General features: G+C 50.8%; 1 protein-coding gene across 3 annotated transcripts in view; it reads right to left on the reverse strand.

Moving 5' to 3' along the window:
- Window positions 1-14,375, reverse strand: part of SNAPC1 (small nuclear RNA activating complex polypeptide 1) — a 44,057-nt gene that overhangs the window by 13,142 nt on the left and 16,540 nt on the right. For 2 of the 3 annotated variants that reach the window (XM_073638711.1, XM_073638712.1), the window contains exons 6-11: window positions 14,092-14,196; window positions 13,637-13,795; window positions 12,948-13,001; window positions 6,302-6,352; window positions 5,579-5,641; window positions 3,772-3,913 (exon numbers count right to left, since the gene is read on the reverse strand). In XM_073638711.1, the coding sequence (XP_073494812.1) occupies window positions 3,772-3,913; window positions 5,579-5,641; window positions 6,302-6,352; window positions 12,948-13,001; window positions 13,637-13,795; window positions 14,092-14,196 (574 nt within the window). The remainder of the gene's footprint in view (window positions 1-3,771; window positions 3,914-5,578; window positions 5,642-6,301; window positions 6,353-12,947; window positions 13,002-13,636; window positions 13,796-14,091; window positions 14,197-14,375) is intronic. The other variant, XM_073638713.1, reaches the window with a different exon arrangement.

The raw sequence follows: 14,375 nt of genomic DNA on the forward strand, positions 1-14,375 counted from the left end.
GGGGGGGCTCCCGCTGCAGACAGAGCAGATGGGGGGGGCTCCCGCTGCAGACAGAGCAGATGGGGGGGGCTCCCGCTGCAGACAGAGCAGATGGGGGGGGCTCCCGCTGCAGACAGAGCAGATGGGGGGGGCTCCCGCTGCAGACAGAGCAGATGGGGGGGGCTCCCGCTGCAGACAGAGCAGATGGGGGGGGCTCCTGCTGCAGACAGAGCAGATGGGGGGGGCTCCTGCTGCAGACAGAGCAGATGGGGGGGGGAGGAGGCTCCCGCTGCAGACAGAGCAGATGGGGGGGCTCCTGCTGAAGACAGAGCAGATGGGGGGGGGAGAGGCTCCCGCTGCAGACAGAGCAGATGGGGGGGGCTCCTGCTGCAGACAGAGCAGATGGGGGGGGGCTCCTGCTGCAGACAGAGCAGATGGGGGGGGGGCTCCTGCTGCAGACAGAGCAGATGGGGGGGGCTCCTGCTGCAGACAGAGCAGATGGGGGGGGGGGGGCTCCTGCTGCAGATAGAGCAGATGGGGGGGGCTCCTGCTGCAGACAGAGCAGATGGGGGGGGCTCCCGCTGCAGACAGAGCAGATGGGGGGGGCTCCCGCTGCAGACAGAGCAGATGGGGGGGGGGGAGGAGGCTCCTGCTGCAGACAGAGCAGCAGATGGGGGGGGGGGAGGCTCCTGCGGCAGACAGAGCAGATGGGGGGGGGCGAGGCTCCTGCGGCAGACAGAGCAGATGGGGGGGGCACCTGCTGCAGACAGAGCAGATGGGGGGGGCTCCTGCTGCAGACAGAGCAGATGGGGGGCGCTCCTGCTGCAGACAGAGCAGATGGGGGGCGCTCCTGCTGCAGACAGAGCAGATGGGGGGCGCTCCTGCTGCAGACAGAGCAGATGGGGGGCGCTCCTGCTGCAGACAGAGCAGATGGGGGGCGCTCCTGCTGCAGACAGAGCAGATGGGGGGCGCTCCTGCTGCAGACAGAGCAGATGGGGGGGGCGCTCCTGCTGCAGACAGAGCAGATGGGGGGGGCGCTCCTGCTGCAGACAGAGCAGATGGGGGGGGCTCCTGCTGCAGACAGAGCAGATGGGGGGCGCTCCTGCTGCAGACAGAGCAGATGGGGGGGGCTCCTGCTGCAGACAGAGCAGATGGGGGGGGCTCCTGCTGCAGACAGAGCAGATGGGGGGGCTCCTGCTGCAGACAGAGCAGATGGGGGGGGCTCCTGCTGCAGACAGAGCAGATGGGGGGCGCTCCTGCTGCAGACAGAGCAGATGGGGGGGCTCCTGCTGCAGACAGAGCAGATGGGGGGGCTCCTGCTGCAGACAGAGCAGATGGAGGGGGGGGGTGAGGCTCCTGCTGCAGACAGAGCAGATGTGGGGGGGGGGGAGGCTCCCGCTGCAGACAGAGCAGATGGAGGGGGGGGGGAGGCTCCCGCTGCAGACAGAGCAGATGGAGGGGGGGGGGGAGGCTCCCGCTGCAGACAGAGCAGATGGAGGGGGGGGGGAGGCTCCCGCTGCAGACAAAGCAGATGGAGGGGGGGGGGGAGGCTCCCGCTGCAGACAGAGCAGATGGGGGGGGAGGCTCCTGCTGCAGACAGAGCGGGAGGGGGGAGGTTCCTGCTGCAGACAGAGGAGATGGGGGGGGGGGGAGGAGGCTCCCGCTGCAGACAGAGCAGATGGGGGGAGGAGGCTCCTGCTGCAGACAGAGCAGATGGAGGGGGGGGGGGGAGGCTCCCGCTGCAGACAGAGCAGATGGGGGGGAGGCTCCCGCTGCAGACAGAGCAGATGGAGGGGAGGAGGCTCCTGCTGCAGACAGAGCAGATGGAGGGGAGGAGGCTCCCGCTGCAGACAGAGCAGATGGAGGGGGGGGGAGGCTCCCGCTGCAGACAGAGCAGATAAGGAGGGGAGGCTCCCGCTGCAGACAGAGCAGATGGAGGGGAGGAGGCTCCTGCTGCAGACAGAGCAGATGGAGGGGGGGGGGGAGGCTCCCGCTGCAGACAGAGCAGATGGGGGTGGGAGGCTCCCGCTGCAGACAGAGCAGATGGAGGGGAGGAGGCTCCTGCTGCAGACAGAGCAGATGGAGGGGAGGAGGCTCCCGCTGCAGACAGAGCAGATGGAGGGGGGGGGGGGGGAGGCTCCCGCTGCAGACAGAGCAGATGGGGGGGGGAGGAGGCTCCCGCTGCAGACAGAGCAGATGGACGGGGGGGGGAGGCTCCCGCTGCAGACAGAGCAGATGGGGGGGGGGGGAGGCTCCCGCTGCAGACAGAGCAGATGGAGGGGGGGGGGGAGGCTCCCACTGCAGACAGAGCAGATGGAGGGGAGGAGGCTCCTGCTGCAGACAGAGCAGATGGAGGGGAGGAGGCTCCCGCTGCAGACAGAGCAGATGGAGGGGGGGGGGGGGGAGGCTCCCGCTGCAGACAGAGCAGATGGGGGGGGGAGGAGGCTCCCGCTGCAGACAGAGCAGATGGACGGGGGGGGGGAGGCTCCCGCTGCAGACAGAGCAGATGGGGGGGGGGGGGGAGGCTCCCGCTGCAGACAGAGCAGATGGAGGGGGGGGGGGAGGCTCCCACTGCAGACAGAGCAGATGGAGGGGAGGAGGCTCCTGCTGCAGACAGAGCAGATGGAGGGGAGGAGGCTCCCGCTGCAGACAGAGCAGATGGAGGGGGGGGGGGGGGAGGCTCCCGCTGCAGACAGAGCAGATGGGGGGGGAGGAGGCTCCCGCTGCAGACAGAGCAGATGGACGGGGGGGGGGGAGGCTCCCGCTGCAGACAGAGCAGATGGGGGGGGGGGAGGCTCCCGCTGCAGACAGAGCAGATGGAGGGGGGGGGGGAGGCTCCCACTGCAGACAGAGCAGATGGAGGGGAGGAGGCTCCTGCTGCAGACAGAGCAGATGGAGAGGAGGCTCCCGCTGCAGACAGAGCAGATGGAGGGGGGGGGGGAGGCTCCCGCTGCAGACAGAGCAGATGGAGAGGAGGCTCCCGCTGCAGACAGAGCAGATGGAGGGGGGGGGGAGGCTCCCGCTGCAGACAGAGCAGATGGAGGGGGGGGAGGCTCCCGCTGCAGACAGGGCAGATGGAGGGGGGGGGGGGGGGAGGCTCCTGCTGCAGACAGAGCAGATGGGGGGGGGGGGGGAGGCTCCTGCTGCAGACAGAGCAGATGGGGGGGGGGGAGGCTCCCGCTGCAGACAGAGCAGATGGGGGGGGGGGGGAGGCTCCCGCTGCAGCAGAGCAGATGGGGGGGGGAGGAGGCTCCTGTTGCAGACAGAGCAGATGGAGGGGAGGAGGCTCCCGCTGCAGACAGAGCAGATGGAGGTGGGGGGGGGGAGGCTCCCGCTGCAGACAGAGCAGATGGGGGGGGGGGGAGGCTCCCGCTGCAGACAGAGCAGATGGAGGGGAGGAGGCTCCCGCTGCAGACAGAGCAGATGGGGGGGGGGGGAGGCTCCTGCTGTCAACTACATCATTAACATTTTCTTAAAGGGTAACTATTAAGCCTAAACATTTGCACAACTCTGGGCCCTTTAATAAAGCGTTTAACATCGTGGATGATCCCGTTTAACATTTCTCTTTTCCAATAGAGCACAATTCAGTTTCCTGCTATGTTCCTTCTACCATGGTAGGTGCTCAGATGGCGGGCACCGTGCAGCTGGTAAGGAGACATCAGAGCTGTCACATTCACCGTGGCCATGAATGGAGAAGACAAGGACATGGCTCTAAATCTGCAGAGGATCAGAGGAGCGATTCTACGTGGTGTAATACATGACCTACAGATGTGCCGGCAGAGGAACGCTTACCTTTCTTGGCGGCTTCTCGCTCAGCCCTCTTCCTGGCTCTCCTCAGTCTCTCCCTTTCCGCTCTGGTCCCCGGCAGATATACTCCAGCCTCGGCAGACTTGGTCAGCATCTCCACCTGCCGGTGACGTCTGGATTTGACAGCCTGGATGTACAAGATGAAGGAAATCAGAAGTGTGTCTAAACATCTGAAACTCTTGCTTTAACTGAATGAAGATGATTATTTTCCTACAATAAGTCACATTTTTCCCTGAATCAATTACTTATGGTTTTAAAAATCTCTGCTTGCTGTTATTTAATAGGAATTGTCACTGTTCACTTTCTTGTAATGAAAACCTGTCCAGGTCAGGTCTCGTGAAAGTACACCATCCTCCTTGTGCCATGAAAACAGCCCCGAGTTGGCGAGGCATGGACTCCACAAGACCTTTGGAGATGTCCTGTACAATCTGGCACCAAGACATTACCAGCAGATCCTTTAAATCCTGGAGGTTGCATGGCAAGGCCTCCATAGATCAGGGTTGGAGACAAGTCACTTTGTCATATTCTTCTAATCATTCCTCAACAATGTTTGCAGTGTGGCAGAGGCATTATCCTGCTGAAAGAGGCCTTCACCATTAAGTAATAATGCTGCCATGACGAGGGGGCACTTGGTCTGTGTAATGTTGGGTAGGTGGGATATGTCACATACACATGATGCCAAGACCCAAAGTTGCCCAAAGCATCACACTGCCTCCGTCAACTTGTCTTCTTCCCATCGGGCCCTGGTGCCATCTCCTCCCTAGGTAAGTGACGTATATGTACCAGAATGTCTACATGATGTAAAAGACAGCGTGATTCCCCGAGCCACCTGCTTGCATTGCTCCATGGTGCAGTTCTGCTACTCACGCACCCGTCATGGGTGCTTTAGGTGCCGGACTGGGGTCAGTATGGCCTCTATGTCCCCTGATAAACCGCAAATTCAATTTGCATGTAAGTTTTTCGATGAGAATTGAAATATTCCTCATTCTGCTCAGAGTCCCCACCGCATAATAAATGTAGGATGTGTCATTTTTTTTTTTTCGTCCTTCCTCAGTTGCACGCATCCTCTTCCATCTGCGTTGGGATTTATGGCGCGCTTTAGACCTCTCACATCATTGCGCTAAAACACACATCAATACGTGCGCCACAACAGCACAGTGGGCAGTGACATAAGAGGAAGGAAGAGGACGTGCATGACGGCGGAAGGCGAAAAAGAGAGGCACAAATAACCGCTCGGTTGAGGGAGCAAAGGGACAAGTGAGGTAAGTATATTTTTTTTTATTAAAAAAAAAAAAAAAAACACATTTGCTGGCCCTCTAAAGTTCAGCAAAATTTTTTTTTTGCTGAATTTGCAAGAAGCATATTGCCAAATATTTGGATTCTGGAAAATCCAAATTTTTGTAAAATTCAAGAATTAAATTAATCTCTAATAGCTACCCAATAACTCAATGTCCGTCGCTTTATCCAGCCTTGCAACCTAATCGGGAACAAATGCCAAGCCAGGAGCTCATGTAGGCGCAGCATGTTTCGGCATGTTTGCCCCTCATCAGTGAGGAGCTGAGTACAACATGGAGGAAGTCTGGGTTCTCCAGTACTCCTAGAAATTAATAGTTATTCAACTGGTGTTTTGCTTTTTTCAGGAGAGTTTTGAAGAGGATCCACTTTGAAAACACCTCCATGTGAACGTCGGCTGACAGGTAATGGTGACGCAATACTTTGATCAGACAGAAAATAATACTACCGTGCGTTGACGCGGCGTACTATGGTTCATTAATCTGATATTTTCTCTTACCTGTGTTACTGCAGAGTAGGTTTTAGATTTTATTTGTGCCAAATGTCTTGCTCTCTCTGAGCCCTAAAATATAAAGAAAAGACCAGAGAGAATATTAGATATTAAGTAAATAGGATAAAGGTCTCGTTCAGATGGCAAAAACGAAGATGGACGGTGACATCCGTATCACAGCCTCATTTCAGTCTACCGGTAAGTAAAGATATAAATCACTGCACTCCCTATGAGTGTGCACGAGTAGGGGCCGAACCCTGGTATATCAGATCAAAGAGCCTCGGCACTTAATCGTCCTTTTGCAAGAGAAAATTTATTGACTTTGTGAAATAAATCTGCACACAGAAATAACACCAAAACGTTTCGGTCTTAGCGACCTTCTTCAGTTGACTGTAGAAAATAGGACAATGTCATAGACAATTAGATACAGAACGATATAAATATCATTTCTAGATGACATAGTGAAAAAACAGCATATCATAAGTAGTGAAACAGAAATCCTTCCCATTATATTATACAAGTGTGCACAGTAATGCATAAGCGAAATATATAGCACATAGATACACAGTATACTTTACCATAATATGTAGGGAAATCACAAAGGAGGGGTGGGGGGTGGGGGGGGGAAGAAGAAGGACAGGGAGAAGGGGACAAAGGTATGGAGCACATAGGTATGGGGGGAAGGGGAAGAAAAAACAGAACACAAGACAGCTGGCAGAAGTGGGCACATACCGGGTAATTCTGCGAGAGATGTGAGCAACAAGTGGGTCCCAATAGGGCTGCCTACAGGTGAGAAGGTGAAAGAAATCAGAGGCAAGGACCTCACAGAGTGCGCCAGAAAGGCGTGCTGTGCCAAAGGTTACCTGCTGAGAAGCGCGTGGGGGCATGGACATCACAACGCGGTCTCCACCGCTAGTTGGAGTAACCATAAGTGCAGAGAGGGAGGTTAATAAAGGGTCTAAAATGCAAAAGACGCGCGAATCCGAAACGCCGGACCGCGCATACCGGAAGTGCCATACTACGCAACCGGAAATGACGTTTGCGGGTCACCGTCTGCGTTCCACAGAGGGAGAGCGCAAACCGGAAGTTCCGGTTTGAAGCGAACAGGAAGTGATGAAAGCCGGTGCGTTCCATGAAGGGATCACTTGCGTTCCAGGTCGATGTACATAGCCAGGGGAGGGGAACAACGAGAGGTATAGATGGAAAACGAAGGGGAGGTGGGAGAGGACCACAGTATAAGGTGAATCTGCAACAAAAGAGACATAAGTTAGAGCGCACACGCGAACTTACATAAACACGCCAGTCAAAAACATGGTGGCAAATTGATTATAGGGTAACACTGCGTCAAAACAGTAATAAATAATAATAAATGATAATAAATAAATAATAAACTGAATATTGGAAAATGTACAACAGCGAACCAGATGGACAAAAGAATCTTAGGCCCACATGTATGGGATAATCCACCCCGATTGAGGACCCAGGTGACAGTACATCAAGAGGTGTAACATAGTAACTGTATATAAACAGATAGAGGAGCAGGGGAGACTTTAGTTAAAGGAGAGGAGGTCGTATTCCCTATTCAATCCCCTGGGAGAAAGGGTGTCCAATGTGTGGATCCAGAAGGCTTCCCTCTGTTTAAGGAGTAGGGTCCTGTCTCCACCGCGGCGCGGCGGTACCACTTGTTCCAGAACCTGGAACCTAAGTTGGGAGATGTTGTGTCCTGAAGTAATGAAATGATAGGGTATTGGTAAGAGTAGATTTTTACTTTGAAATTCTGTCACGGATTGGTTGCGTGGTTTCGCCTACATAGAGGAGGCCGCATGGACATTTGATGAGGTAGACGACAAACGAGCTGTCACAGGTGAAATACCCTTTGATAGTATATTTCCTACCGGTGTGCGGATGGTGAATTGAGTTCCCTTTAGTAACATTGTTACACTGCCTACAATGAAGGCAAGGGAAGGTACCGGTTTTGGGTTGTTGAAGGAAGCGTTGTGTCGAAAGAGACCTATTAGTACCAATGTCAGCTCTGACAAGTGAGTCTCTCAAATTGGGGGCACGTTTAAAGCAGGGCATAAAAGGCCTTTGAAAGCCAGTGACAGTGGGATAGCCAGTGCGCAGTATGCCCCAATGTCTGCGTATGGTTTTGTGCAACACATAGGCAAATGGATGGAAAGTGTGGACAAAAGGGATACGATAGGAGTTATCAGGGCTTGCACGGGACGATTCGCTAGAGGATTGGAGAAGCGCTTGTGGATAGCCCCTGTTAATGAATTTGCGATTCATTTCATGAAGTCTGTGTTGGCGGGTGACGGGATCGGACACTATGCGTTCCACCCTCTTGAATTGGGATCTGGGTATGGATTTCTTGACATGCACAGGATGGTTACTGGTATAGTGCAACAGTCCGTTGCGGTCCGTGGGCTTTGAATACAGGTCTGTAGTGAGAACGCCATTCTCATCTTTGATGACTAGCGTGTCAAGGAAGCTAATCTGGTGTAGATCGTATGTAATGGTGAACGTGAGGTCGGGCCATGCAGAGTTAAGATCAGTGAAGAATGTTTCAAGTGTAGATGAAGGACCATCCCAGATACAAAAAATGTCATCAATAAATCTCTTCCAGACAACAGAATGTGACTGGAAGAGAGGATGGGCGTAGACAACGTCGGTCTCAAAGGCCGCCATATAGCAGTTAGCGTAAGGTGGTGCCACATTAGAGCCCATTGCTGTGCCTTTTATTTGTAGATTGTATCTGTCTTGAAACAGAAAATAATTTTTGTGAAGTATGATGGATAATAAGTCAATCACAAGGTCAGTAATCTGTGGGTCTGTATGGAACTGGGTCAAGAGGGACTTGACTGTATGAATACCCATGTCATGTGGGATAGACGTATAAAGACTCTTCACATCCAATGAAACCAAAAGGGCAGATGAAGGAATCTGTCTGTGTTCGGCCAGAATCTTCAGAAAAGAGCCCGTGTCCAGTAGAAAAGAGGGGCTTTTTTGGATGAGAGGAGTGATTATTTTCTCCACAAAAATGGAAAGAGGGGAGAACAACGAGTCTGTAGAAGCCACAATGGGACGGCCCGGGGGTTCTATAAGACTTTTGTGTATCTTCGGTAGGACGTAGAACACCGGGGTAATGGGATTAATTTTAGTGAGGTATTCACTTGTTTTGGTATCAATAGTCCTAGCATTAAGGTGACGCTCAATGGTATCACGTATCAGAACCCTGAACTCGGGGGTAGGGTCCCGAGGTAGCTGATGGTAAGTGGTGGTGTCACTCAGTTGGCGTTCAATTTCCCTAATGTATTGGGCTTTGTCCATAATGACAATGGCACCCCCCTTGTCTGCCGGTTTAATGATCAAAGAAGTGTCATCACGTAGGCTGCGTAGTGCCTGTTGGTCTAAGGCAGATAGGTTGGGTTCAAAGTGTAGTTTCCCTCTATTCATATTTGACCTCAATCCTCTGAAAGCTGAATCAATAAAACCAATGAACGTTTCAAGAGCATGAGAGTTATGGGGGGGCCTGTATGTGCTCTTGGTATAGAGACCCAAACTTTTAGCAGTGATGGCTACATCAGTGTTAGGGGTCGGGGCTTGTTGTGTACCATCGGAGGGTGTAGGGCCTTGATCGAAGTGGACCTTAAGCCTAAGGGAACGATAGAATCGTTGTAACTCCATGTCCAACTTAAAGGTATTAAACCTCATCGTTGGACAGAAAGTAAGACCTTTTTGCAGTACAGATAATTGGGCCATGTTTAGAGTCTTTGAAGAAATATTTACCACCAAGTGGGGCGCGTCTGGGACCTGGTCACTCTGCCGTAGTCCGTACTGTCTCCGATGCCTGCCACCCCTCCTCGTTTTCTTCTTGACGGGTATCTCCGCGGATGACCTAAAAAACGAGAGGGATTAGTGAGCCGGTCCCGTCTCTCAGGTTCGGAGCCAGAGGAGGACGCGTCGGTTGAAAGGTGGGTGAACCGTGACGAATGGCCACCCGGTGGATATCGTTCCTGCCACCGGTACACCCTGTTCGCCTCGTAGTCCTCTGCGTCGCGTTGGAACTTGGCCCTTTTCTTGGATTCAGTATCTCTCTTATGCTGGTCAACGTTGGATTGGATTCTAGTTTTCAGGTTGGACCAATCATCCGGTGGCAGAGTCGAGGTGAGTTGTGATTCTGTACTGGTGATAAGCTCCTTTGTAGATGATATGGCCTTATGTAGGTAGTCGACGGTCAATAACATAAGATCAAAGGAGCATTTATTCAGGATCTGTTCGAATCTGGTGTTATAGTCAGGTAGATCAGAGAAGAGAGTGGGTCTGAGTGGTACTCTAAGGCCCCTTGGTATCCTTTGTACTTTGAGATATTCAGTCAAGGTAGTGCAGTGTAGTTCTAGATTCACCAGGTGGCGGTGGTCCTTTTCCAGGTTGCGCCCTCTCGTCTCGCCTGGAGGCAATCTCAGGAAATCGCTTGATGTACTTATGTCTCTTTTGTTGCAGATTCACCTTATACTGTGGTCCTCTCCCACCTCCCCTTCGTTTTCCATCTATACCTCTCGTTGTTTCCCTCCCCTGGCTATGTACATCGTCCTGGAACGCAAGAGATCCCTTCATGGAACGCACCGGCTTTCATCACTTCCTGTTCGCTTCAAACCGGAAGTTCCGGTTTGCGCTCTCCCTCTGTGAAACGCAGACGGTGACCCACAAACGTCATTTCCGGTTGCGTAGTATGGCACTTCCGGTATGCGCGGTCCGGCGTTTCGGATTCGCGCGTCTTTTGCATTTTAGACCCTTTATTAACCTCCCTCTCTGCACTTATGGTTACTCCAACTAGCGGTGGAGACCGCGTTGTGATGTCCATGCCCCCACGCGCTTCTCAGCAGGTAACCTTTGGCACAGCACGCCTTTCTGGCGCACTCTGTGAGGTCCTTGCCTCTGATTTCTTTCACCTTCTCACCTGTAGGCAGCCCTATTGGGACCCACTTGTTGCTCACATCTCTCGCAGAATTACCCGGTATGTGCCCACTTCTGCCAGCTGTCTTGTGTTCTGTTTTTTCTTCCCCTTCCCCCCATACCTATGTGCTCCATGCCTTTGTCCCCTTCTCCCTGTCCTTCTTCTTCCCCCCCCCACCCCCTCCTCCTTTGTGATTTCCCTACATATTATGGTAAAGTATACTGTGTATCTATGTGCTATATATTTCGCTTATGCATTACTGTGCACACTTGTATAATATAATGGGAAGGATTTCTGTTTCACTACTTATGATATGCTGTTTTTTCACTATGTCATCTAGAAATGATATTTATATCGTTCTGTATCTAATTGTCTATGACATTGTCCTATTTTCTACAGTCAACTGAAGAAGGTCGCTAAGACCGAAACGTTTTGGTGTTATTTCTGTGTGCAGATTTATTTCACAAAGTCAATAAATTTTCTCTTGCAAAAGGACGATTAAGTGCCGAGGCTCTTTGATCTGTCATTTCAGTCTACCGACCCGACGTACGTACGATGCAGATCCCTGTGAGGTCGTCCGTTCAGGTAATAACACTTGCGGCCGTAATACAGGGGCTTGAATGCGCCCACATTACCAACTTCTCAAAAAAGGTCATGTAAACCTTGCACAGAATTTTTGTTTTTGTTCAATAGCTGCCTAAAAGAGCAACTTTGAGTCTTCATTCACATTCTCTATCACTGTGTCTGTAAGTCCTTTGTCTGGCTAAGCAATATGCAAAAAATATAACAAATCCATCAAAACTGTTGCCCCTGACGGCTTTCTCTGCTTTCCTCCTCTCTTGGTCTTAGAAGGGACAGGCAAGAATGCATGTACAGTGTCAGGGACAGCAGAGAAAAGTATAGGAAAGGAGGAAATAAGTGCAGGATAGAAGCTGTGCTGTTAGGAGCTAATGAAGACAGCAGCACTCTGGATACACACAGACCTCACATCCAGCCTATATTACTGAGAGGGACACTCCCAAAGGAAAAAATATATACAACACTTGGATTGGGTTGGAGATCAGAAAACGAATGAGGATTGCAAACAAACTTAGTGGATTCCTTTAGTTAATAACATTGCAATAATATGAGTCAGGGAGATTTGGAAGAGATCCCACTGCTCCTGCCAAGTTGACAGAACAATCACACAACTGACTCATGATTGATGGACTAGGCAACAGCTACTATTGCTGCTAGGCAGGTTTTTGGGTGCTTTCACAGTGAACGTATAGTATATACACATCTGTTTCCACTCTTGTCCAGGGGAAATCAAACACATGGGTATATAGATAGATATATATATCTATTACGGTCATCGCTAAGCTCCACAATAACCAAAGAAAAACTAGTTACATATTACCAATCATATATTACAGGCCAATTGGACGCCCCTGAAAACGTTTAGCCTCACGAGGCTTCAGGGGTGCTGTTTATAGAGCAAGAGGAACAAAGCTGTTACATTTTAACATTTTATATATTTAATCCAACAATTATTCAGTGCTTATAAAAATATACAAGAGATGTTACAAAGGAGGCAAGACAATACAGTCACATAAAAAGGGATATACAAAAGAAAGTCACTAGACCTCTTGTCGTAGGAATGGGGCGGATCATATAAAGGGGAGAACTCATTTTGAAAATGCTGCAGTCATTACAGCACGCTGTATCTCCCAGCACTGAACATGGGTTCTAGCCCAGAATCTGCTTTTATCAGGTACCAGCGACTCCCACCTTACTCCCCTTGTGATCTCACATGGGGGCAGCTAAATAAAATGCTGCTCAGGTACCAAAAATTATGAGATCCCCAATCTTAAGAATACCTGCCCCCCTGGAGGTCCCAGGCAAAAGATATGAATGCCATATTTCCCCCATATACAACTTTATTCACCTGGCCGATATTAATTCTGGCCTAATGAGCAGGCTGCACAGTAATGTAAGTGAATGCGTTGCATTTGGCACTGCACCTATGTTTGCCCATATGTATAGAACCTATGCCTGTCAAAAAAAACAAAACAATATTCATATCTGGCACATGGCTCCGAAAAGTCTGGGACATTGGTCACGTGGCTTTGAAGTCAGGAAGAGCCCAATTAAAAAAAGGTGTTGCACAAACCTGTCGTACTGACCACTTCAAGGATCTGGATGCACCACAGTGTGTGTGTGTGTGTGTGTGTGTGTGTGTGTGTGGAGGGGGGTCATAGAGCAAATGGGAGGAAGAGATTGTCAGCTCTTCTTTCCATGGCCCTGATTCATAATTCACAGTGAAGCCATGATCTGATGGTTGATATGAGGGAGACAATGTGTAAACATCATTTTTCCAAGTCAAAAGGTGTCCATAGTCTTGAAGCCCTTATAAAGTATGGATGAAGTGGTACTACTGACCTCTGATTCTTGAGACGTGCCTTCTTGCTCATCATCAGTATGGGTTCTTGGTGCCTTGTAAAAAAGCAAAAAAAAAAAAAACCTGTGAGTCAAACATTCACGGTCCATTCATGGGGTGGGACCTAAGCAGTGTACACCTCGCTGACGAGCAGAATGTCGCCCTTCACCGTTAAAGCAGGCACATCATATCTGCGGTGGGCACTCAGCACGGTGATCACCATGTAAGATTTTCCGGGCAGCAGGGAAGCGCTATTTAGAGGGATCCGCTCAAACCCACCTAAAAAAGTGCTTTAAAAACACTCAAAAGTTTGAACATGTGTATTTCTACGTGACGACGACTTGCTGTTCATATGTTCAGTCTTTCACAAGAAGCAAAAAGGTTCCTGACCAGTCTTCTGGTGTTTTCCAACTTGGAAAGCCCGTGGGCAGGCCAAAAAGAAAGACAAAACGGAAAATGCTGCAAAAAATGCCGGTGTTTCCTGAAGCGGGTTCACCCGAGTTTAATAGCCTTTTGTGCAAAAATTTTGCTTTCACAAGATCCGATTTACAACAGCAAACCCATTCTTACCGCAATTTACTGTCTGAGATATTCCAACAAACTTTCTACTTTTTCTTTTTGTGAAGGTGGCACAGAAGTACTGTCCGAGCAGATAACACTTCAACGTTGGATGCTGTATTTTCTTGCTTACCCTTTTTTCTTGCTTCCAGAACTGATACCCTTCGACTAAAGATTGTAGGTTATCCGTAAAATCTTCTTTTATCAAACTCAGCGTTCTGTCTGGCTGGGATTTATCAGATGAAAGATGACATTTCGTTTTCTGGTAGTGTTCTTGAATATTCATGATTTCCTAAAAAAAAAAAAAAAACACCAAACCCAAGAATATACGGGTTCATCCAAACATGTGGGTCACACACAAGTCTATGGGTGGCACAGAAGCAGCCAAGGGAGCTGCAGGTTATTCCTCAGCGTCTACAATTATATGTCATACAGCTGCAGAGGAAAGTGCACCGGGCATGGAGGGTACCCGGAGGATGCCATGAGGACCCCTGGAGCATACGCTGAAGGTGGGCATTGCATATTCATTTACTAATATAAATCCATGACCTAGAACAAAAAGGCAAGGATCCACAAACATAAAGGTACCTCCAATGATTCTGACGTTATCAAGTCAGCTACTCTGTCCTTCTTCTCCAGAAATTCCTCCTTGCTCACTTCGGGCTGTATGCTCTTCTGTGACTTAAAAGTCAGCTATGAAAAAAAGCGGAAAAATGGTGTCAAAGCCATAAAAGACATAAAATGCTCTTCTGAGCTTTCTTTCATATTTCCGGACTGGCAGACAGTTTTTGAACCCAAACTCAACAGCCAGGTTAGGAGACGGTCCGCCGGTCTCCAAATGTGACATATGAGGCTGTCGAGTTCGGATCAGG

The sequence above is a fragment of the Phyllobates terribilis genome, unplaced genomic scaffold (genome assembly GCF_046119375.1).
Source record: "Phyllobates terribilis strain yellow unplaced genomic scaffold, ASM4611937v1 Scaffold_7__3_contigs__length_470593459, whole genome shotgun sequence".
In the NCBI taxonomy this organism is placed as follows: Eukaryota; Metazoa; Chordata; class Amphibia; order Anura; family Dendrobatidae; genus Phyllobates; species Phyllobates terribilis.